This window comes from Tachypleus tridentatus, chromosome 10, assembly GCF_004210375.1.
Source record: "Tachypleus tridentatus isolate NWPU-2018 chromosome 10, ASM421037v1, whole genome shotgun sequence".
Lineage (NCBI taxonomy): Eukaryota > Metazoa > Arthropoda > Merostomata > Xiphosura > Limulidae > Tachypleus > Tachypleus tridentatus.
The window spans coordinates 81,088,732-81,115,987 of NC_134834.1; the positions used below are offsets into that span (position 1 = coordinate 81,088,732).

The following is a 27,256-nucleotide window of genomic DNA, read 5'->3' on the forward strand; positions in this document are numbered from 1 at the left end:
AGCGTGTTAAGGCGTGCGACTCGTAATCTGAGGGTCGCGGGTTCGCATCCCCATCGCGCCAAACATGCTCGCCTTCTCAGCCGTGGGGCGTTATAATATGACGGTCAATACCACTATTCGTTGGTAAAAAAAGTAGCCCGAGAGTTGGCGGTGGGTGGTTATGACTAGTTGCCTTCCCTCTAGTCTTACACTAGTAAATTAGGGACGGCTAGCACAAATAGCCCTCGAGTAGCTTTGTGCGAAATTCAAAAAAACAAACAAACAAATTCTGCAAGTTAGGTTTGGTTTGTTTTGGATTTCGCGCAAAGCAACACGAGGGCTATCTACGCTAGCAGTCCCTAATTTAGCAGTGTAAGACAAGTGGGAAGGCAGCTAATCATCACCATCCACCGTCGGCTACTCTTTTACCAACGAATAGTGGGATTGACCTTCACATTATAACGCCCCTCCGGCTGAAAAGGGCGAGTATGTTTGGTGTGACGGGGTTCGAACTCGTGACTTCCAAATTGTGAGTCGAGCACCCTCACCATCTGACCATGTCGGGCCTATTTTTCTAGTTTTATTAAATCACGCATTTTACATATTTTTGTGGCAAAATGTGGATTCCAGCACAGAATGCGTACATATATATTTTTTTATTTAACGTTTAAAGCAATAAATTTCAAAATCTTTTTTTTTTATGTGTATTAGAGTTGCAAAAGGAAAAAGTTCCGTAAAATGGTTGCTGGTTATATTAAAGAGACCAAAGTTTTTTTTCTCTACGGTTTAATTCCAAGAATGAATATGCAAGAAAGATAATTAGAACATGACCGACAAATATAAATAAATAAATAAAGCTCGATGTCGTATTGTTCATAGTCAACATCAGTTTCATCAGGAAACTAGGAAAATTCTAAAGTAACTTTTATGGAAGAATCGTGGAATTACATCCGGTAAAGTTGAAACCCCGCCCCACAGCTGTCACATAACAAACGGACTTGTATTTGCATTGCTTCCGTTAGCAGCACACAAGCGCAACTGGAGAGTGAAAAAAAAAACAACCAAAACTGTGTCGTGACGTCATGTAATAGACAAAGCTGTTTTAACACAGTTGTACTGTACTAATGCTACAATAAGAAACCCGAAAACGCACGTGCAAGCAGGAACGAGACGGCCAGACAGTACTATTCATTCTAATATAAAACTATCCATCTGTATTCTGCGAAACTCTTTATACATACTAGCTAAGTTACGTTAAACACAAAGCTACACAACAAGTTATCCATGATCTGGCCACCACGGGTATCTAACCTCGAATTTCAGGATTGTAAGCCTGTAGATTTACCACTGTATCAATGTGGGACCTTGTATGTATGTAACACAAAAGACTTTAATAAAGTTACTCTCGTTTATGTTACATCAGTGTTTGTTTGTTTCTTTTCTGAATTTCGTGCAAAGCTACACGAGAGCTATCTGCGCTAATCTTCTCTAATTTAGCAGTGTAAGACTAGAGGGAAGGCAGCTAGTAATCATCACCCTACGCCAACTCTTGAGCTACTCTTTTACCAACGAAAAGTGGGATTGACCGACACATAATAGCGCCCCCACGGTTGAAAGGGCGAGCATGTTTGGTGTGACAGGGATTCGACTTATATCAATGTGATTTTACATAGGTTATGGCAAGAATGTACAAACTGGCTGTAATTAAAACCTACTAGGACTGTACCTTGTTGTAATAAACAGTCCTTGATGCCCAAAGACGGAAGTCCTGTTCTTTCAGTCTGTTATCAACATTTACCGATCTCTTTCATTATTAGAGAATAAATTTTTTTAACCAAAACGCATTGTTGAGGAAAAAATATGATCGTTAAAAATCACTGTACTTATTACCTTTTTAGGTTTTGTTTAAAAAAAACTAGATATTTGCACTCTGTTCACCATGGGAAATCAGACTTTGCATTTGAGCCTTGTATGTCTGTAAACTTACCAGGGCCTTTCGAACGAAGAGCAAATTATAATACGAACTTTATACCTCAATCACTTCTTAAAAGAGGCCTGGCATGGCCTAGCGCGTAAGGCGTGCGACTCGTAATCCGAGGGTCGCGGGTTCGCGCCCGCGTCGCGCTAAACATGCTCGTCCTCCCAGCCGTGGGGGTGTATAATGTTACGGTCAATCCCACTATTCGTTGGTAAAAGAGTAGCCCAAGAGTTGGCGGTGGGTGGTGATGACTAGCTGCCTTCCCTCTAGCCTTACACTGCTAAATTAGGGACGGCTAGCACAGATAGCCCTCGAGTAGCTTTGTGCGAAATTCCCAAACAAACAAACAAACAAAACTTCTTAAAAAGCAGGCGCGTAACAAACAGGCTTTAAAATCTCTTATTGTTTATCCTGAACTGTCTACACTAGCCGTCAAAAATTTCGAAACGATAGATTAGAGAGAAGACAGTTAGTCAGCACCACCCACCTCTAACTTTTAGGCTACTCTTTCTTTAACAACAAAGAATGGCATTGACCATTACATTATAACGCTCCTGCGGCTGAAAGGCAAGTGTATTCGGAGATGAGATTCAAACTCGTGATCCGAATATCGGTGGTTGAGTGATCTAACTACAAGGTCGTGTTGGGCCAAAACTTATCACTCCAAAATTACCTCGAAACACAGCATGGTTTTCAAACATTCAGGAGTGGACTGGCACTTTTTTTGGTCATCAAGAATTTATTTAGTGACCGTCTCACACCCTACTCAGGTCGGTCCGAGTTACTCTGGAATGTGGTCCATGGACGATATTTACGGTCCAGAAATGATCGTTAATTAAACAACTTAGTCGCACCAAATGGCTTCACCAAGTGACTAGTTTGCTTATGGAAATAACACTACGATTTAAAACACAAAAGCTAGGCGTGCCCTAATGGTTAATGTGGTCGGACTATGAATCTAATAATTTATGGGTCGTGTTCCATTGCTGCAAAAAACGTGATACGCTTTACGGACCGCGGGAATGCTATAAAGGTGACATTCAAAACCCACTATTCAGTTAGAAAACAATAGACCAAGAAATCTGTACTCTCTCTCTCTGGCGTATCAGTAATTAAAATTAAATATAGGCTGCTCGAAAATTATGAAACAAACAAACATTTAAAACACATCCACATGTCCGCTTGAATTTATGAAGTTCCCTAACAGCATAGAGAAACATATCTACGAATCATGCCCACCAGAGGGATGAATGTATTTTTTATTTGTTTTACACATAGATGCATACATAGCAAACTTGTGTTTAGTATCACACACCTACATGTTTTCACTGTCAGCTTTAGCTTCATCACGGTATGTTCAAGCGAAAATAAAACGTATCTTCCAGTTTATTTTAGTTGTCGTGTATAATTATGAAATACCAATGTTTTATAAATTTAAAAATACTTAAATGTACCTGCTAAGTTATCATTGATAAAAGACGCGATAACGAAAAATATTGTTTTAACAATAATATTCCGTATAGTTCGAAAATTAAGATAATTATTGACTAGAGTAACATTTAAAGGGAAGAGATGTATTCCTGACAATGTTATACATGTCTTTTCTCTACAATAAAACGTTTATTTACGGATCTTGATTATACAGTATCTATGCAAATACTAATGATAAGAAAATACACATATCGACAAGTCGGATATTTATACCAACTTACCGCTGACAGACCAACGTCTAGAAACGCCGGCTTACGGACCTTGATATGGGAATGGACCCTCTTCAACATGCTAAATCTTCTGTAACACCGCCGAAGCTGCATGAACAGATGGGATAAGCTTTTATCAGGTTGTTGATAATGTGATTTGTCTCTGCTTTCCCATTTCTTCCCGAAGACAAGCCTTGAGAATGGAATTGTCTTCAATATAACTTTATCGTCACCAAAGTAAACAGAGCTACATAAAGTTTCGTGTCTTTAAGTTTACAGGTGCATCACTCCAGTTGTTCTATTCCCGGATAAAAAGAAGATAAATCTATAATGGTTCATAAAACCGAAAAAATAACTCGTTGACCTTACGTTTCACAAACAACATAATATCGAATTGAAGCCGTTAGTCATTTCGTGTGCTTCCACTGTCGTTCGTTGGTGCCGTGTGCAAAGCCAAACACTCTGGCACAAGCTAAACCACCGAAGTTTAATCGTCGCTAGATGGTAGCAGTAGCGTTCATCGCATTCAACGAAGCTCGTGACGACTCAACGCTCCAGATAACTTTAAAAATTTATTGGGATGTTAAATTTTTATTTGAGTAATATATACAAAGGAAACTGATTTTACATAGTAAGTAAGTGGTTTCTTTGTAACATCAGTAACTCAATCATACACAGATGAGAGATCTTAGTCAATACTAAGAACTGATTACTGAAAACAAGACTATACATGTTACAGCATGTCAACCACACTGTATCTGTAATACACGTTCAACAGGTAAATTCCGCCAACGAGTTCAAAGAGAGTAATCGAAAAACATAATTCACACTTGAAAAGATCTCCAAATATTTGATTTCGCTAATATGTTAATTGAAATCAATAAAAAGATACATTTGAGACTTCAAGAAGTGGCTTGTTTTTCATTACATAATTACATAAAACAAGAAATCCACAATGGTCAAACAATGAAAATCGACAATTTTCAATTCTTTTGGGCTTTTAAAGCGGGTCAAGGAGATCTCAAATTTTATCGTTTGAACAATAACCTATTGTATCACACTACGTAAAAAGATTAAAAGGTGTTTAATGAAGTTATAAAAGATATAAAAAGACAACATTTATTTTCATTTTTATATTTGTGGTTCCTTCCTTGAAGGATGGCCAGGTGGAAAAGTCACTCGACTCGTAATCTGAGGGTCGCGGTTTCGAATCCACGTCGCACCAAACATGCTCGCCCTTTCAGCCATGGGGACGTTATAATGTTTCGTTCAATCCCACTATTCGTTAGTAAAAGAATAGCCCAAAAGATGGAGGTGGGTGGAGCTGACTAGCTGCCTTTCCTCTAGTCTTACAATGTAAATTAGGGACATCTATCGCAAGTAGCCCTCACGTAGTTTTGCGCGACATTCAAAACAAACGAAACAAAATTCCTATGGAGAAATGTAATAAAAATAAAAAGTGATTGCTTTAACTTCTCTAAGATAATTAAGATTAGAAACCACTTGAATACGTGTGATGACAACGTTTAAACAAAGTTTTATCATCACATCTTTCTTAATACATATATATTAATGCGTTGACCTTTTGTTTCTGATGCTGATCTTGTAATAAAATTTTAGTCGTCATCTTTTCAGGCTGTCTCCAACCTTTACTAGTCTCAAAGTGGGTTCTTTGGTATTAAATGACCTATGACAGACTACCAAACGCGGTAGATATTGCTTTCATAAAAATATGTCTTATAAACATGTCAATATTCTTAATGCATAGTTTAGGACCTTCGAAATGTGGCTTTTTATTTTATCATACAAAAGCCAAAGTTAAAAGAGATTTCAAAACGATCTATTGTAATTTTCTTTTTCTCTATTTTTACACTTCAGTGGCGATACTTATAAATTGATATTTAACTAATTTATGATCACGTCATAAATCGGTATTTTCTTTAAGTCTACAAATTAACCAATCAAATTATTCTTTAGTAATTCCACTAAAAATATACTTAGAGACTCTAGACATTACATATTATATAACACTATACATGCTCATCAGAACTTAGAATTTCTTTTGTTGGATTGGTACTCCAACACTCTAAATATTACATATTGTACAGTTCCATACTCATTCATCACATGTTAGTATCTTTTATCGGGTATGTACTCCACCACTCCAGACACTACATATTGTACAACTCCATACTCATTCATCACAAGTCAGAATATTTTTGTTGGGTATGTACTCCACCACTCCTGACACTACACATTCTACAAGTCCTTAAATGTTTCTCATATATTAGTACATTTTGTTGGGTATGTACTCCAACACTCCAAACATTACATATTCTACAGCTCTATAAATGTTCCTCATTTATTAATACAATTTGTCGGGTATGTACTCCAACACTCCAGACACTACATATTATACAATTCCTTACTTATTCATTACAAGTTAGTATTTTTATTGGGTATGTACTCCAACACTCCAGACACTACATATTGTACAACTCCATACTTATTCATTACAAGTTAGTATTTTTATTGGGTGTGTACTCCACCACTCCAGTCACTACATATTGTACAACTCCATACTATTTCATTACAAGTTAGTATCTTTTGTCGAATATGTACTCCAACACTCCAAACTCTACGTATTGTTCAACTCCATGCTTATTCATCACAAATTAGTATTTTTATTGGGTATGTACTCCAATACTGCAGACACTACATATTGTAGAACTTCATACTTATTCATCACAAATTAGTATTTTTGTTGGGTATGTACTCCAACACTCCAGACACTACATATTCTGGAACTCCATATTTATTCATCAGAAGATAGGTAACCAAACAAAGTTACTTAACTCTCTTTGTACTATTGAAGTGGGATTTTAGATTTAATACAAACACCGCATGTTAAAATAAAATTTATTTCAAATTCATCACTGTATAAAGACTTGAACTCCCTTTTCTGCTATCTCAGCTCTAACTTTTTTCAGAAATGACAAACATTTAAAAATAAACTTTAAATATACAATAATGTCTTACTAAAAAATTCTAAAAGTGAATAATTCGTATTAAAGAGATTGGACTACATAAACTAATTAGCAAAAAGTAACATATTTTTTACACATTTTTCTCTCAAAAGTTGGTAGATCGTTCACAGAGATGTTTTTTTAACGTCTGGTTCTCGTAACGAACATTTATTTTTTGCTTTAATCACTAACAAGGGTTTTCATCTTTAGTGAATAACCAGCTCAGTTAACCAGTTGTTACTTCTATAAATTTTTACAAGTTAATGCATGAGAAATAGTAAATCGAAGAGCATGAGCTTTATTAAATGAAATTCTCTCGCTTATTTGTTCATTCTTTATTTGGTAGACAAGATATCATGCTCATGTTCTCTAACAGATGGCAGTAAAGTCTTATTTAGCGTATACTACGCAGTTAATTTTTGTAGGGCAAGGCTCACCCGCGATGATATACTTTTGCTATATGTAATTTTAGTTGGCTTTTTCTTCTTCTTAATGCTATTAAAAGTAACAATCTTTGTAGGAAGCTTTAAAACATAAATACTTTCAAAACTCGTAATTAGAAACAAGTCTCAACTCGAACACCTTCGCCAAATAGACCCACCCTCTTCTGCAACGGTCTCAATTCAAACACCTTTATAAAGCAGACCTACGGTCTTCTGGAACGAAGGCCTCAATCGAAACACTTTCAGAAACTAGGCCTACCTTCTTCTGCATTGAAAGTCTAAATTGAAGAATGTTTTATTCTACAATGGTCTCTTGTTTGTTTGTTTATGAATTTCGCGCAAAGCTACACGAGGGCTATCTGCGTTAGTCGTCCTTAATGTAAGACTAGTGGGAAGACAACTAGTCGTCACCACCCACCGCCTACCCTTGGGCTACAATTTTACCAACGAATAGAGGGACTGACCCTCATATTATAACGCCCCCACTGCTGAAAAGGGCGACCATGTTTGATGTGATGGGGATTCGAACCCGCTATTCTACGATTACGAATCGAACGCCTTAACCACCTGACCATGCTGGGGCCACAATGGTCTCTATTGGACCATCTTCAGAAAGTAGACCTTCTTTTGCAGGGAAAGTCTCAGTTGGAACTTACAAAAGTTACATCTTTTGTATTCTACAAAGTTCTTAATTTGAACACTTTCTGAAGGTAAAGTCTTCTGCAGACTTACAGAACTGCAGTCTATGTTTGTTTTGTGTGTTTTATAAATATCTGAAACTTGCCGTTTCCATATATGTTTTCTTAAGAAAGAAATGCTTGATAATTTTCCACCATATTTTCAGTAAACTAGCAATTTGTTTTTCATTTTCAAAGGAAGCTTCATCATACAATAATTAATTTTGAAAAACAAAACTCGGCCATTTTAAACAGTTAAGAAAAACCGAAGTAAACTTCGTCCAATTAAAAATAGTGTGTGTATTTTCTTATAACAAAACCACATCAGGCTATCTGCTGACCCGCCGAGAGGAATTGAACCCCTGATTTGAGCGTTGTAAATCCATAGACATACCGCTGTACTAACGGGAAGCGTTAAAAATAGATGTTCTTAAAATGCGCGAATAACTAAACTATTTAGTTTCACGTGCAATGAAAGCTGTAACTCTGAACCATGGTTAATTACCAACATGAAGTTTATGACCACAGCGGGTTGTCTTTCAGATCCCAATATCTTTATTGAGACTTGAAAGTTTTTTAACCCTAAATTCTTACCACGAATTTAGATTTAAATTGGTTGGTTATTTAACTTAACATTTTTCACGAAAATATCTGTAGTTTATTTCATTGGCTGAATCAGTGTTTAAGCAATAACAGCATTTTTTTTTCAGACGTCAAATCAAAGTTTAACAGCTTTCATATCTCATTGACAAGCATAAAGATGGGTATCTGTTATACCATGAGTTTTCTTTGTTTTGTTTCAAAAAGTCGTTCAAAGCTACACAAGGAGCTACATGTGCTGTAGCTGTAGTTACTGAAGTTCAGAATTTAAAACAGGAAAAAATACTGCTCTCGACTGATTCTGGTACAGAATAAATAACGCTTGCATGTGTAAATCACACCGTAGTGTCTGGAAAACAGAAAATTATAAACTAGCAAGTCTATCTACAGGGTTGAATACGTTATAATAAAACAATGTCGAATATGTAAATGAGCAAACATAGTGCTGGGACGGCATGTAAACGAATCACGTGTTAACATCGTTTATCTTTATTTAACACTTGTGATGCCACCAAAAACTGATCGTTCTTGAGAACGTTGTGTAATAGCCGTTTTTCAATGGAAATATTTATTTACAGATCCTAACGATGTGTTAAGATCAGGTATTAAGAAGTTCAAAAGCTGAGATATCACTTGTACTTAATGGCATTAAATTGTAAAATAATATGGATCAATGTGGGATAACAGGACCATAATGAAATAGATATGCTACAAGTCATGCATCAGCTATGGTAAGCAAAATGCAGCGTCTTTTGACAGGTGAAAACTCATGAACGCAAAGTTCAATTGCAAAAGTCGTCCACGTTCCACATGCAACAGTACACAAATTAACCAAAAAGGAGCTCCATCTGGAAACATGGATAAAAGGGTATAGGTTCATTAAGATGAAGCTACGAGCCATACTTCTCATAAAACCGTCACATATTTCTGTCAGCTATAGAATGAAATAATGAAGTCGCCTAAGAATTTATGCGATATCAAACTGTTAAAACAATCCTTTTCGTATACCAGATGTATTATGTAAGGCAAATAAGGAGTACTTTGGTCGTGAAAACCCTACGACGGGACCTTTTGTAATGGAAACTACACATCAGGACTATTGCTAAAATGCAAGGTCGTCAGATAAAGCATGGTCGGAAGTGGCAAAATGGATTGTAACAACATTGTGAAACTCCAAATTGTTTTAGTATAAAGTAATGAATTATCTTTATATGACTGAAATATTTCAGATGTTACTCTTTCCAACTAGTCACAGAAAACCAGTCTTCAGCTACTACCAAAGTAGCAGTCTTAAAGTAAACAGCCGTTGTTTTCATTGTTAGAGAACATAATCACATTTAACTACTTGCCGTGTACACTGCGGAGAACCAAACCTCGAATTTTAGCGTTGTAAGTCCGTAAATTTATCGCTGTTCCACCGGGACACCAAGAGATGTTTGTAACCTATTAACATTGATGAGAGTCAACAGATTGTCGTTTCTGTTTCTGTTTAAGAAATAATAAAGTAACTAATAAAAACGTTGTGCCGTTAAGATCTCTTGGGTGTAGTCTCAAGAGCGGTTAATCAAGTCAACCAGAGTGTTTCGAAAACAAACGAACAAAAAGAAAGCAAAAGTTTGAGAAAACTATGCAACAATAATCTCAAAATGGACATTTACAGATACCGGTACTGATATTAAAAACGTTTCGAGAGTACTTAAAATAGATGTCATAACCTCTCTATTAAGTGACAGAGGTGTAGGATATAAATTAAAAGTAAGGGGGCAAGGTTTATTTGACCAAATATATGGTACAAGTGCACTCAATCTCTTCCTTTCAGCTACGATCAATGTTTATGTGTTTTAGCTTTGCTTCCTAGTACACAAAAAAAACACATTGTTGACTGAGTTTTGTCATTCATGGTAACAAAAAAGAATCACACATTTTGCGGTTTTCTTTGAATAGATTTTTTGATTGAATTTTGTAAACAAAATCGATATAAATGTGTATATATAATTGTTTCAATGTCACCAGTTTCACCCAAAATTCTTGTGGGTGCAACTTCTCTATTTATTCGTTATTAAGAGCACTACTTTAGAAAACTTAAGCGAAAGTAATGTTATGTCTAAATGTGGAAACAATGGCAGTTGCAGTTAACGTGAAATCCGCCGTTTGTTTGTTTTTAATTTCGCGCAAAGCTACACGTGAGCTATCTGTGATAGCCGTCCCTAATTTAGAAGTGTAAGACTTGAGGGATTGGTTTGGTTTGAATTTCGCGCAAAGTTACACGAGAGCTATCTGCGCTAGCCGTCCCTAATTTAGCAATGTAAGACAAGATGGAAGACAGCTAGTCATCACCACCTACCGTCAACTCTTGGACTACTCTTTTACTAACGAATAGTGGGATTGATCGTCACTTATAACGCCTCTACGGCTGAAAGGACGAGTATGTTTGGTGTGACTAGAGGGAGATAGACATCATCATTCACCGTCACAACTTTTCGGCTATTCTTTTTACCAACGAATAATGAAAGTAACCGTTATATGGTAACGTCCCCACAGCTTAAAGGGGAAGAATGTTTGGCGGGAAGGGGTATCGAACTCACGACCCTCATATTGTGAATGAAGCAACACAACCATCTGGCCAGGCCGGGACTTAAATCTATCCATACTCTTGTTCAGAGTAATTTTCTTCATATTTTTATACTTTTTTGCTGAGTTGATGGGAAGATATAGTTAACTAGAATTTTACCATACACAACTTCTTTCTTTTCAACATGAAAGTCAGTCTTCTTTAGAATCACAGTGAACACCCTAGCTCTTCTTTTAACATCGTAAAACTCTTCCATCTTCCAAAGTTTTACCCATAATCTGAGGGTCGCGGATTCGGATCCCCGCCCTTTCAGCCGTGGGGGCGTTATAATGTGACGGTCAATCCCACTATTAGTTGGTAAAAGAGCAGCCCAAACGTCGGCGTGGGTGGTGGTGACCAGCTGCCTTCTCTCTAGTTTTACACTGCTAAATTAGGGACGACTAGCGCAGATAGCTCCGGAGTAGCTTTGCGCGAAATTCAAACCAAACCAATTGAAAGCAAACAAACCAAAGTTGTTGTTTTTTAAATTATGTCTGAGAATCAAAATGTATTTTGAGAAATTACGTTTTCCACAATCGTATTATGCTATATAAGAAATTATTTTTACCAAATATGTAACATTAGAAATGTTTTGCTTTCATTTCTCAAGAAATGTGTGTACAGACATGATTTGTGAGGATTACTCTATTCTTAAAAAATAGGAGATTCCTACACCTACAGTTCGATAGTTTGTGTTATTGATTTTTCAATTAATTTTTAACGTCATAAGCTGTTAAGCTGTACAATAACTTTCGCTTTCCTTTTTCTTCAAAACTGCTTCAGACAAGATTTCTTTATTTAAATAAAATGAATGACATGGATTTTCTATATTTTTCCACTGAACAACGTATAAGATAGCATATCACAGCGCTATCTGGGTGATATTTTAAATCTAATAACAAGCATTTTTTTTATAATTGTCATTAATCCTCACTTTGTAAGAAAGAAATAGGCATAATAGATTGGGTTGTTTCTTTGTTTATTGATGAAATACTACTGCAACTTTTTAAACTATTTGCGTCAACGTTCCATAATATAGTTTGTAGGAATTAATTTTTGTTTGAAATTCTCTGATACAACAGAGAGCTTAAAAGAACTTTTAAAAATGCTTAGAAAATAATTAAAATAGAGATTGAATAACGAAATAAGAATAACACCAATCAGGCGATCGAGTTTTTAAAAACTGGGAGAAAAAATAACTTAATTCAATCGTTACAAGCATTTCGGGATAATAACTCATTTTGTGCAGTAATTTTTAATGACACTAAAATTGTGTGATTTTTGTTCTACAAGAAATGTCGTTAAAAGGAATTTATTTTAGAATCAAATTTCAAAAAATACCTTAGAAAATAATATTTTTAACAGCAGTACCACCTGGTGTTAGGAAATTTCACTCACAACCTGCTGGTCTCGAGTTTGAACACCGTCACCAAGCATTTTTTTTCCTTTTCAGCCATGGGAACATTATAATGTGACGGTGAAGTTTTTAAAAGAGGAGCCTCAGAGTTGGCGGAGAGTGCTGTTTACTAACTGGCCCGGCATGGCCAAGTGATTAAGGCACTCCACTCTTAATTTGAGGGTCTTGGGTTCGATTCCTCGTCGCACCAAACATTCTCGCTCTTTCAGCTGTGGGTATGTTATAATGTGACGGTCAATCCCACTATTCGATGGTAAAAGAGTAGCTCAAGAGTTGGCGGTGGGTGGTGATAGCTAACGCAGATGGCTTGCTAATATAGCTTTGCGCGAAATTCAACAACAAAACAGCATCTAACCTTAAATATTGATGATTTTCCGGACTTAAATCTTTACTTTCAACAATTTCTTTGGTATAATGTTTTGCCTCCTACTCTAAAAACTAGGCTTCGATACTCGTAATGGGCAGAACACAGATAGCTCATTTTGTAGCTGTGTTCTTAATTCCAAATACACAAATATATTTTTTAACTGTTTGTTAACATATCAGTTTCAAATTACGTTTTTTTTTTATTTTGAAAAAGCTAGTCTGATATTTTCCTTTTCTACCTATCTATTTTTCAACTTTATTGGTAGATTCCATTACCTCATATCGTAAATAATTATATTGAATTAGAAGGAAAAATAATTAATGAAAAAATAAATTTAAATGAATTCATACAGAAATATCAGCTTTCAAAAAGCTTAAAAACAGAGAAAACTGCAAAAGTGATTTTGAATGATTTCCCTATTTTTATGTATCTTTCAATAAATTAAATATGACTCTGTTCGTCTATTTTATACGAAAAACACAAAGTATTGTTTGTTCGTTTTTCGTACAAAGCAACTCAGCTATCCGTGCTAGCCGTCCCTAATTTAGCAGTGTAAGACTAGAGGAAGGCAGATTGTCATCACCACCCACCGTCAACTCTTGGGCTACTCTTTTACCGATGAATAGTGGAACTGACATTATAACGCCCCCATTGCTGTAAGGGCAAGCATGTTAGGTGTGACCAGGATTCGAATCCGCGACCCTCAGCTTAAAGGTCGAACGCCTTAACCCACCAGGCCATGCCGGGTCGAAAAACTATTTTTAGATAATGAAGTTTGAGTACCTATAACCCTTCATTTCCTGTACGTTTTGAATTTTAATTTCAAAATGAGTGTTTCACTGTTTTAAATCCTATGTAGATCTATGTTGAACGTATGATGCTGTTTGGGCCCTATTTTTGTTCAAACCTGACTTGCAGACATTCAGTTTTCAGTCGGTTTATCAGCTACGCATGAACAGTATCCATGTAGATGTTTTCACTTCACGTATTTTTAAGATAGTAAATGATGAATTATAAACTATACACGTAGTAAGTTTTAGACTTGAGCACCTACATCTGCTGAGTCCTACTTAAATAGGTATTATTACCCAAAGAAATGTCTGGGTGAATATATATTATGGTTCTTTTTTTGTTTGTTTGTTTGTTTGCTATTAATTGCAAAATCTAACAAAGGACCGTATCTTCTAGGACCACCACGAATATCGAACCTCGGGTGTTAGCGGTATGAGCCCTCAGACATTTTGTTGAACCACCAGGGGGCATATTTTTAAAAGTTAAAAATGGGTATATTTATTTAGACTGTTATATTGAAGAGAGAACATTGAAAAAGAACTGAAGTGTTTCTATGTGCATTAAGTAACAAAGATAGATTTACTTGTATGTAACAATGTGCAGTAGGGGGATATGGTGTACAGTGTGCACCTGGAGGCAACTACGTGACTATCATGTTCTATAAACCTTTTCTTATTCTTCTCTATTATAAGTCCTTTGAATGCCTGAGATACACCTCGGTGGTTTAATGTTTTCCCTCCTTACCAATTCCTCTGTCGTACCTTTTTAAATTGTATGAGATATATACTTCTATAATGAGTTTCTACTCATTAATGTATAGCCGTTTTGTGTATCAGAAATAAAAGTAAAACTTACTGTTTGTTTTTTGTTAAGAACAAAATTACATAAAGCGTTATCTCTGCTCTGCCCATCGTGGGTATCCAAACCTGGGGACAGTTTATGAATTGTATTTCTTTTTCTTCTATATACCACGTTCTGTGGTATATAGTTGGTCTGTTCTACAACTTCAGCAGTCTACATACTGTCCATGAAAAGTAGATTAAAATTTATCCTGCAAAGTAATCCCACGATAAATTCAGAATATATAATACATCGAGGTAAAAAGTTAATAGATGTAAATTTTCCATCTCGAGGGAGTATTTAGTCACGTGGGCCTGCTTTTACACCTAATGATGTCACGTAGCACGTATCTTATCAACAAACCACTCTGATAGCACTCCATGTTCAGACGTGGATTACTAACTAAAGGTTCATCAAGTTTAATTGCTTGATTTAATGAGACGATTGGGTGTGACAGCATGTTTAACATATTGGTAACATTTTCTTAATTGATTTTCATGAATTTCTAACTTTAGAGTGCCAAGTTCGAAATTATTTAAGTCACTCATATAATTAGTATTTAAACGTTTCGTACGTTATCTAATTCCAGTTTAATGTTCGTGATAAATATATGTATTCATGTATGTGTTGGTGGTGAGCAAGGCTTAACTCTGGGATTTCTTCTTATCCACTAAACTTGGATTCTCACCATTTGGAATTTTTAAAACAAAAACTAACTATCTAAATGTTTTTAAGGAGGGTATACAGATTTTTCTGACGGTTTAAAAGTTACATAATTTTTTTCTCATGTGTGTTTCATACCCTATTAGTTTAGCATTATCCAGTGTTTAGTTCGGTCTCCTAGTCTGTCATCATGAGTTAGTGCAGATAGATCGGTATTACAGTCTCGTGTTTTGTCTGTTGCTGAAATTCAACTTTTGTTTCTTGAGTGTTTGGAATCCTCGTTCGCAGAGGGTGTGGCAAATGGAGTGTTTTTCTCCATTGAGTTTTTAGATGACTTATTGAGCGCTAACTGCGTTGTGTCATCTGAGTAATGGCTGATCTTTATGTTGTGTACGGATTCTCTGTGTGTTTTCAGAAATATCTCTAACATTGAGGAACACAGCTGTATGCCTGTGATCTATTTACAGTTTTTTCTTAATTTTTAGGTTGTTTTTATTCATTATCAAGGAAGATTACAGTGATGATGATTTTTTTTCTTCACGTTTTCGGCAACACAAATCTTATTCATTCTTATTTGTTTGTTTTGAACTTCGCTCAAAGCTACATGAAGGCTATCCGCGCTAGCCTTCCCTAATTTAGCAGTATAAGACTAGAGAAAAGGTGCCTAGTTGTCACCACCCACCGCCAACTCTTGGACTACTTTTTTACCAACGAATAGTTGGATTGACCGTCACACTATAGCGCCACCACGGCTGAAAGTGCGAGCATATTTGGTGGCAGAAGGATTCGAACCTTCGACCCTCAGATTACGAATCAAGCGCTCTAACCATTAAGACATGCAGGACACTTGTTCATTCTGTTGTCTTTACATTGTTGAGGTTGTTTTATTTATGGTATGTGGGTTTCCTCTAAAATTATCTGGTATATCAGTTGTGTACCTCGACAACTATCTTCTTAAGGAATACTTTATAGTATGCGTCTATATTATTAACGTATGGTCAATGTATATGAAAAATTCTTGGGTGGATGTTTTGAGGTGGTTAACTTTAAAACGTTCAGTGTAGAAGTTATTATGTACCGATGATAGAGATGAGTTCATAGTTAGGCTTTTTCTGTTGTTGACAGCACTTATCTTAAAGGTGGAAATAAGATGTGTTGATACAGAAGATTGTTGGCTCTGTTATTGGATACGTTACTTAGAATTTCTATAGTTATCAGTCTTTTAATGGAATATCTGTAGTGTATCACGGGACGATGAAGATGTTGGATACGTCGCGAATGGCCATTGTTTGTTGTGTTGTTATTGTCCTTGTGTTTGTAATTTCTACAAACCATACTGAGTTCTCACTTTGTTTTACTTCATAACAGTAATATTATACGTACCTGATATATAACTGATGGGAGGCAAGGTAAATATGTGCAGTCAAGTAAGAGACAGAGGAAGATATAACCTTGTTTGTGAATTTTAGGTAAACCTGAGAGATGAATTGAGTGGTGCTGCACTGGTGGATTGTCAACTGCTTCTGTTTCAAGTTCTTCTCAGATGTTCTTTGAGAGTTGATTCGATTTATTCTCTGTGATAGAGTTTATAGTTTGTGGAAGAAGTCCTTTTTGTCCACGAGTACAGCGAATTTCCTTTTATATTCTGGTTAAAGTTATGATTTTTCTTTTCTCCAGTTTGTGAGAGGGGTATTTTTTTTATGATGTGGTGCTGTAGTTGGGATTACATTCCATGCTTTTTTGGCTCTATTTTCATTCTCAATCATTCCATATTTTTTCTTAGTTGGGGATGCGGCCATAATGTTAGGAGACTTCCTGTTTTGAGAACCAATAGGTGGATTTGATTTCTTTATCTGAATTTATTTGGTATATGTGAGAAGGTATCGGTATGGTGAACCGATAACTGGACTTGACTTCTTTATATGAATATCTTAAAGGTATGTGAAAAGGTATTGGTATGTTGTCTGTAAAGTTGATCGAATATTGGTAGAGTCTATTATTTGAGAAAAGGACCACACTTATCTAAGTAAATTTGTTTAGAAACTCAACAGATTTAAATCGGTAAAACTACATTTATTTAAAAGAATACGTAGAACGTTTCGGCAGTACGTGCGGCCATCATCAAATAAAACAAGAATTATATCAAAAGGACCCAGGATCGAATTCTGGTTATCATTAACATCCATACACGTCTCCTCACGTCTTCCTTAAAGACGGCAACAGACTGATAACCAAAATGAAGGATACAACTAATTAGTAATCGGTAGGCAGTCATGTATTTAAAATAGTTTATAGCTGAACTTGGGTGATCACATAGGCCATTGATCAAGACATTCTTTTTATTTCTCATAAATAATAATAAACTATTTGAAAGCGCTCGAGTATCTGGGTCTTTTGAAACCTAATCGATTTTTTGGTGATTCTTGGCGCTAATTCTTTCATCAAAAACAAATGATATTCGATCACGCAATGGCACATCAAATCGTCAAACCCATTAAGACATTCTCCGGGAAGCTTTAAGGATGCTAAGACAGTCTGAAACGTGGGCACAGAGATACACAAACATGCAGGCGACATCTCTCCTTTAAAGATAGATAGATAGCTATCATTGTTTGTTTGTTTTGAATTTCGCGCAAAGCTATTCGAAGGCTATCTGCGCTAGCTGTCCCTAATTTAGCAGTGTAAGACTAGAAGGAAGGCAGCTAGTCATCACCACCCACCGCCAACTCTTGGGCTACTCTTTTACCAACGAATAGTGGGCTTGACCGTCACATTATAACGCCTCCACGGCTGAAATGGCGAGCATGTTTGGTGTGACGAAGATTCGAACCCGCGACCCTCGGATTATACAGTCGAATGCCTTAACACGCTTGGCCATGCCGGGTCAGCTATTATTGTACGAAATAATAATATTGAACTAAAAACAATGCAAATGCCAGAGAAACATTATCAACAAAACCGAAAAAATTAACACAAAAGCTTTCTCTTCTTAAGTTTAAAATAATCAATAAAAATCAAAACGATTAAAATATGAGAAATTTCAAATGAAATAAACTTTATATAACTTTGACATGTGTGAAATAAAATTATCCTAAATGTATGTTATTTCATGCCTAGCTTTAGGCATAGAAAACGAATGTCGCACGCTTAAAACAATACATTTTCTCGTGTAATCAGACTAATAATGTAAATAAGATAAATATTTAAGATTTATATATATATATATATATACATATCCCTTATGAGGCTTTCTTAGGTTTAAGCTGTGACTTTTATATAACTAGCTCACGTATTCGTTCAGCGCACTGACAAGACTTTGAAGTGTATTTTTAAGACGGCTGTTATGGGTATCAGTATGAAATCAAAACGTTATTCTGTACTTCAGTTTAATTAAAGTTTCAGCACCTATTCCAGCAGTCTTGAAAATACATTTTTACTTCGTGTGGGTTTCTCGTCATCATGGAAGACATAGAAGACCCCTAGGGGTTAATATAGGGGGAGGGACAGACAATAATGTTTGTCATTATTCGACGGTTTTAAGGGTAGATATCAAGTTTAAGCGGTTATCCACTCTCACACACACAAACTTTTAACCCAATAATGGTTTAGATTGGCTCGAAGCTTCCAAGGGTATCTTAACATTATGTTTATACTATTAATTATTTGGTTTTTCTCTATGAAGCCCTTCTTCAAGTTGCCATTGGTTTCTGCCATTTTTCTCACACAGTCTCTAGACTGTGTGATTGCCTTCCCACCAACCACGCTAAGAAATTGACTGTCACTCTTAAGAAACGTCCACAGCTTCAAATGGTAATAACATTGTTGGGGATATTTTGTGTTATCACACAGATCCGAACCCATCTCGACAGCTCCATAATAAAAACATCCACGAAGTTTAAAGATTCCGATATCTTTGAAATCGCTTAATGCGAAACATTGAGTTTAGATGGATCTCCCACTTACTGTGTAAGTGTGTTCTGGTGTTAAACGTTTTATGTACTGAAGGAACTAAGTGTATGAATAAATGTAACTCAAGAACAGAGAAAGTCAGACGGACCAGAGAAGTGAAATTAATATGAAAGTCCGGACATTTTTCTTTATAAGTTACCAGTTTCTATAAACTGTATTAATGTCACTTCGTGTATTTTCGAACCTACTTTGCACTAATTAGGTTTAAAATATAACTTGAGAAGAACGGAGAAACAAAAATATCGTGAACAATTTGGTGTCTTCTTAAAAGACAGCGCTTATTACTTAGAGACTCAAATTGAGAAAACAACAACTTTCCTTATAAGCAGTTCAGAAACCGTAAAATAGGTACTGAACTAGTGCGTGCCTCTATAAAACATTTATATTTACGTGAAAGAAATGAATTAGTGCTAAGTAAGAATGCTTGTATGCACTTATTGTGAACAGGTTTGGACTGACAATATCAACGTAACTTCGATCTTCGATATATCACGAGTCATTTCAGAAAGTACCAATTCTAGGCGATGATCGAAGGGAGAGCTTTGCAGGGGAAACAATGTGAATCTTTGTTTGTTTTGTTTTTTGAATTTCGCGCAAAGCTACTCAAGGGCTATCTGTGCTAGCCGTCCATAATTTAGTAGTGTAAAACTAGAGGGAAGGTAGCTAGTCATCATCACCCACCGCCAACTCTTGGGCTACTTTTTAGCCAACGAATAGTGGGACTGACCGTCACATTATAACGCCCCCACGGCTGAAAGGGCGAGCATGTTGGGTGTGACGGGGATTCGAACCCGCGGCTCTCGGATTACGAGTCGAACGTCTCAACCCACCTGGCCATGCCGGGCTCATCAGCAATGGTAAGTCAGTTTTTAATAAATAATGTAATGAAATGACTGAAATGGATTTCTTTACAGACTGTAATACGTGTAATACAGAATTAGCAGAATTCTGTAAACAAAATGTTGTGAGTTTTATACCTTCTTTCAAAATCCTCCAATCATATATTTAGAACTACGTTAATTACAAGTGGAGGCGAGTCTGGTCACAGTCCAAGTGGTTAGATTCCCAGACTGTAATGATTAATGATTCATGATTCATTTTAGATCCTTGTCAGAGAATTTCGCTATTTGGTCAGATAAATGTAACCCAAGAAATGATGTAGGATTCTGTTTATTAGATTATTACCCTCTACATCTGTTAATTCAAAATTAGGGGAAAACTACGCGTAACGTTTCGCAAAATCGTGAAATAAAGAAAAACAAATGTGGGGAGATAAATGACAAGATTTTCAAGTTAGGATGTTGGAACGACTTGAGTCCACAAGTGGAGCAATCTTTGATTAAGTTCTTTTATTGCTCTTACTTTCTAGAAATGTGATAATCTTAAGATAAATAAACTATGTTAAAAACATAGCACTGAGAGTGTAGAACAGGAATTATAATAAGATATCGTAGCAGTGTAAAAAGAATTTAAATGACTGTTTATATACCACACACGTCTGTATTAAGCATCAAACATATGTTTCGATATTCCATTTCAAATCACACTGAGCGGACGATGACATATAGAAAAATAATAGATACTCAGCTATATCTTTGTTTATCACCTCGTTCCATTTTCTGAGTGGTGGCGCAAACGTTACTATTCGGTAAGTGAAATTGTTAAGATGCTATGGTTGCTCAACAAAATATTTACAAGACAGATGAAACAAATTTAATATTTGTTTGTTTGATGAAATTTGCACAAAGCTACTCGAGGGTTATCTGCACTAGTCGTTCCTAATTTAAAAGTGATAGGCAACAAATAAAATAGCCAGTCAACAATACCCACCGCCAACACTGGAGCAACTCTTTAAAACCAACGAAAAGTGGGATTGGCCTTCACATTCTATAACACTTTCGCGCCGGGAAGGTAGAACATGTGCGGTGATGGACGAAACTACACCGGCAAACTGTGAGACCAGTACCACAAAAACCAGACTATATCAGGCCACAGCCATATAGAAACAAAAATTCTCCATAACATGTATATTTACTTCCTGATTGTGACTGAATGTATTTTCAAGTATCAGAAAATATTTATGTACAGTACAAGTTAGGTGTCTGAATCTCTTCGTGTTCCAGAATTAAAAGTTAAACTAAACCATTAGAGACTGACAACTATCCTTGCAAAAACTCTAAAGGAAATGTTCTCACAGACATTCACTTAACAACAACATTGTATTGAAAATTAGTCTTAGTGTTGAAATCAAATGTGAACCATTTGGTTCCTGAAGCACTTTGTAAATACGTTTATCAACAATAAAATACAATAATAAATTTTGCTAGACTTGTCTATAAACAATATAAAAACAAGTACCCTTGACATTTATAAAAGTATAAAGTGCCTCAAGAACGAACACACTTAGCAAATGACAAAGATATGATGGGACACTTCGTATTAATCTCTTTCTTTCGTTGTAATATGGCTATAAAGTTTGGTCAGATGTGTGATATTATTGGCTCAATTGTCATTCTAGAGTAGGAAACATTCTCATACAACAAATTGTATTAATTGTTGTTAAGCACAAATGTTCACCATAGACTATCTGAGCTCTGCCCACCATAGGTATTAAAACCCTGTTTTAGCGTCGTAAGCCTATGTGTTTATTATCCAGTCACTGGAGAGCTGTACTGTAAATGATAAAAGATATAAGAAAATTCACACACAAACTGAATTCTCACAGAATTTTACGGCACGAAAACAAGTATTGAACAAAATGTCGTAGTAGACTATAATACTCCATAATATACTATATTGTGGAGTAATATTTAAATAGCATTTTATATATTATTAATAACAACTTTTTATACAACCTGAATTAATACAGTTTAGTTGGGATAATTTAACGGCAAAACAAAGACCACAAACCCTAAACTTTACTACGACATGTTCTTTACTCACAACTAAATTATACTATAGATGAGAATCTAGGGAACTGAATTCTCTATAAGTACAAATGAATGTTTTACTATACATTTATTTTAAAAACTAAATATTTAGCAATATTTATACACTATGTATTTCCTTGTAAATGTCGATGTCTAATGAAATGTATGTCGTGACAATTATATGCAAAAAAATTTGGATCCATATCTTAAACTTGACCGTTCAGGTGGTTCCTAGTTATTTTGTTTGCGAGGCATCAAGTGTTTTGTTATTTTAAACACCTGTATCGCAGAATATATCCCCTCCCGTTGGCTCAGTGATGAGCCAGCATGCTTATAACGCTGAAAATCAAGTTTCGATACATGTGGTAGGCAAAACAATTGTGTAGCTTTTTGCTTTGAAATGAATAAACAAAGAAAGGTAAAAATAACTAGAGAACACAATATGCAAAGCTGCGACGTCACTCTTTCGGAAACTATTATTATACTAATGTTGTTATGAGCTTATGGAACTTTAGGATTTTCATGTTTGCCAGATGGAAACTTAACTTGGTAAGGTATCTTGTCGGGTTACAGCAAGAAATGTATACCTTCTCACATAGCACCAAGATATAAATCACCTATTTCCTGGTGACTTACACGTCCTCACGTGCTATGCCAGAGGTTATGTAAGATATCTTGACTGATATAACAAGTGAAACACTTGAGAACTGTCAAAACCCTTAATGAACATAGAAACACACAATACTACTTCACAATATTTTTTTACTTTACTTTATAAACATAAAACGACCCTTCTCTTACATAATACATTTTCCATTTTTCCGTGTAGATCTTGATTAAATTATGTTTCTACAGGGTGTTCGGAAAGTCACTGTGCAATTTTGTCTGTTACTAAACATATAAGTGCACAGTGACTTTCCGAACACCCTGTATATGAATACAATAAACGTCTCATTCTGTCTTTAATATTTCATTAATACTATCACACTCCGGTCTCATTCTATTCTACAACCTTAAATCTGAAACATTGTCAAAGGGTGATTATACTTAGGAGTTATGTGTGTGTGTGTGTGTAATTAATTATCTTTTTAATACATAATATTCGCGTAGAGGATCAATGAGAATTAATTAATATCCCTTTGTTGACAGGTATAACAAAACTATGTCGTTCCCGTGACAGTTGGTTTCATAATTCTGTCATTTTTCGCGAGGTACTAATTTAGTGAGTAGTGAAAGTTAATATTCTATCTCAATGTCCATTTCATTTCAGCCAACCTGACAGTTTGGTTTAGTAAGAATAACGTCAATGTAAGTATAGATTTTTGTTTTCGACATTAGGAAACGAAACTTATATTTCTTAAACCATACGGCAACACCGAGTAAAGTTGTTGTTTTTTTGTATAGGTTGATATTAGAAAAGCAAACACTATATAAACAACAAGCATTGGCAAAAAAAAAAAAAAGAGAAAGTAGAAACTGATTCGACTCATAAGGCCAATACCGGGACAATCTCTCTCCATTTAAAAATATATTTTTGTTATAAAATCGCGTGAGTTGCAATGTATTTGCTTCCAGGTGGAGCTGTGATAGAGCACCGATCCCTTGAAGGAGCTATAGAGTTCAGATAGGGAGCTGTAAATACAGCCCAAATAAAATTATTTTGTTATTTATTTATTAGAAATACATTATAAGTACAGAACTTGGTACTGTTTTTTTTTTTTTTTACAAACACATCAATCTGACAAAATGGCGTCATTTCTTTCAAGTCACATGGTATGGCCGTGCCACTTTCTTACAGGCTACGTGTCAGATTCTTTTCCAGGTCACATTTTCAAGAATTTGGATATATTAAGCCTTATATCAGGCCACATCGATAACATAGTTAAGCTTATGCTTCATCATATTTATAAATATTCACGTGACAATATTTAATTACAACTTTATTTGATAACTGCAAAATGTTTGTTTGTTTTCAAATTTCGCACAAAGCTACTCGAGAGCTATCTGTGCTAGCCGTCCCTAATTTAGCAGTGTAAGACAGGGAAGGAAGCTAGTCATCACCACCCACCGCCAACTCTTGGTCTACTCTTTTGCCAACGAATAGTTAGATTTACCGTCACATTATAACACCCCCCACGGCTAAAAGGGCGAGCACGCTTGGCCATGCTGGGCTAACTGCAAAATATGAAATAAGGTTTCATAAAATTCTCATGTTTAGTTCACCGCTCTTATTTAAATATAACACGTTATAGAGTGTAAATTAACGGACGCTTAATTATCATGGCACTAAATATTTAAACAGCATATGTTGTTAATTAAGCAGACTTTAGTGCACTTCACTAGGTTGTTGGAAATATTTATTAAAATAATTATAATATAATAATAATAAATCAGACTGGAATATTTCACACTATTATATTTTCGTATCTCTGAATTGACATTTCAAATGATATGAGATATTTAATATTTCTAAGTACCTTTATTGATTTTAAATAATAATTTGAAATATTATGATATTTTAAACGTACACTGTTTTTTACTTATAGTGATTAATGTTCTATACAAAACGGAATATGAAGTTTATTTCGTATTTTTTTAAAGTAAGTTAACGCCTGGTTTATTTTAGTTTTAGTATCTTTGTTCAAAATGAAGTCTTTCTGCAACGAACTACCTCGTATATTTCAAATGGACTAACTTCCTACAATAAACTGCAATGTGTGTTTCAAATGGACTAACTTCCTACAATGAACTGCAATGTGTGTTTCAAATTTGACTAACTTCCTACAATGAACTGCAATGTGTGTTTCAAATGGACTAACTTCCTACAATGAACTGCAATGTGTGTTTCAAATGGACTAACTTCCTACAATTAACTGCATTATGTTTCAAATGGACTAACTTCCTACAATGAACTGCATTATGTTTCAAATGGACTAACTTCCTACAATGAACTGCATTGTGTGTTTCAAATGGACTAACTTACTATTACTAGCAACCTTACTGTTGTTTCATACGGACGAACGTTCTGTGAAGGAAGTCCTTACTATTGTTTCAAATAGACTTATTTCCTGTTATAAACCACATTACCGACATCAGAAATATCAATATAATCACTTATTTCAAGTGGACCAAAGTGTTAGTTGTCTTACTAGATCTAATGGATGAACTTTATCTTCTAAACTACCTTACTGACTTCCAGTTAACTAACTCTTTGATTTATATAAGCAAAATCGACTTAAAATTAACTTCTTTTTTTTTTAACTATGATCTGGAGTGTTGGCATTATTTCTCTTTTGTTTCTTACCTTTTTATATTATTTTAAAATCTCACATCATGTTTTATTTCTGGAAGAATGGCCCCATGAGCACATATTTTCGAATTGTAAATACAAATACAAGGTTGAGATGTACAATTCGTTCTTACCTTGTTGTCGCTTGATAACTGTGTTATTAGTATTACGTGTTCGTTGTCATGGTTGTGTCTGCTTCTGTAAAACAGATTAATAATTAATCACACATTTCTACAGGCAAGTAAAATTAATTAATTTATCTGCAAAGCACCAGTTACATAATCTGTTTATAAGTCACTAAAAATAAATTTAACCAAAATATTCTTACGTTTATTAATTTTGCAGTAAAGCATCTAAGCTCAAAGTGCTATTAAAAATAATCCAATGAAGTACAAGTTAAATCTTTAGATTTACGTATTTTCCAGTAAACTATTGAACGTTCTCTTAGCTGACACTGACAATTTAAAAATATATATATCTGAACTGAAAATGTTGAGGTTCAAGTCCATAACATTATTGCAGATCGTCTTTACTCACTCAAACAGTTCCTTAGAGTAAACAATCATTTTAAATTATCATTAACTTGTGAGCGTTCCAATCTACCTACATACATCATAACGAAAATTTAATCTAGTAGTGAATGTAGATAATTTCATATATTGTTTGAAATCACAATGATTAGAATTTACTGAATTATCAGTTGAGTTCCCTCGTTGTTAATGGTACTTTCGGCCATAATACCAGTAATATCTCATGAGGTTAATTAATCCATAAAATAGTCTTCATGATACACATATATTATAAAGAAGAAATAATAAAAATAAATATCTAGATTGAACACTTTAACCAATACTGTTAATGAAATTAATGTTAGATTAAAGTCATCGTGTTCACGACTTTAAAGATATCACAATCACTGATGTTGAAATAAGGAACAAATATGATTATTTCATTAAAGTTGTATTCCTTCCCTCTAAGGATCAGTGATAAGATTATAAACTTACAATGTTAACATCCGGGGTCCGATTCCCCGTAGTTAATACAGTGGAAATAGCCCATTGTGTGGCTTTGCGCTACAAGAAAGAAACACAGAAAAGTAAGTTTATGTCTCGGGCTATCAAATTAATTTTAACATCTAATCAAGTAATGATATATTTGTGTTTTGTATATGATAAAATGTATCGTATATGTGATTTATAACAAAGAAACTACTAATGATTGTGTTCCCTACTTTTTGTCTATACAACTAAATAAAAATAAACCTAACTTTGACATTCATCGATAGCAGTCAAACTTACAGTTGTATTTTTTTCTGACTGAACAATTCTCGATTATCATCTCCGGCGATCAAAGTTCTCTCTTGCTGTTTTTCAGATTCCTTCGGAAAACGTAAATTGTCCACTTCAACTGAAAGTAACCACAAAAATAAATCACATGGATTTAAGCATATATAAAAATGAGAACTTACAACACTAAAATCTAAGGTTCGAACTCACACGGCGGCAGATAACCCATTGTCTTCCTTTCTCTTAGTTTACACTGAAATATTATTCACATCGTCATCACCGAGAATTGATTTTTTTTTTCAAATCCTACAAGAATAATACTGGAACTGATTTCAGTTACTTTTAAAGCACTCTATGTATAAAGTTTGAGATGTTTTCAACGCACTTTCGTAAACAGTACTAAATCTATAGATTACAAGCGAAATGATCACAAACATTAGTTCGAACCTGTGTCGTTTTTCTCACTTTCCCTTCAGAAATATTTATAAAACAGGTAATATCAACAAGCTTTGTAGATTATTTTATTTATAAAAAATAGAGTAATTTATATTTTGTTAGACAAACACTAGAGTCTATATTGATTATTGTAGTGTGTAATTAAAGAGGTCAGTATAAAAGAGAAAGGTATACGTCAAATGAAATGTTACACCACTCTCTCTAATAAATTATGTCTTACTAACGTTTAATCT

General features: G+C 35.0%; 1 protein-coding gene across 3 annotated transcripts in view; it reads right to left on the bottom strand.

The window, feature by feature from the left end:
* The window catches only part of LOC143229700 (pleckstrin homology domain-containing family G member 5-like), a 202,633-nt gene that overhangs the window by 130,721 nt on the left and 44,656 nt on the right, over positions 1-27,256 (bottom strand). For 2 of the 3 annotated variants that reach the window (XM_076462414.1, XM_076462412.1), the window contains exons 3-4: positions 26,580-26,688; positions 25,416-25,479 (exon numbers count right to left, since the gene is read on the bottom strand). In XM_076462414.1, coding sequence (XP_076318529.1) covers positions 25,416-25,479; positions 26,580-26,688 — 173 coding nt within the window. Of the gene's footprint in view, positions 1-3,669; positions 4,089-25,415; positions 25,480-26,579; positions 26,689-27,256 lie in introns of those variants that run through there. The other variant, XM_076462413.1, reaches the window with a different exon arrangement.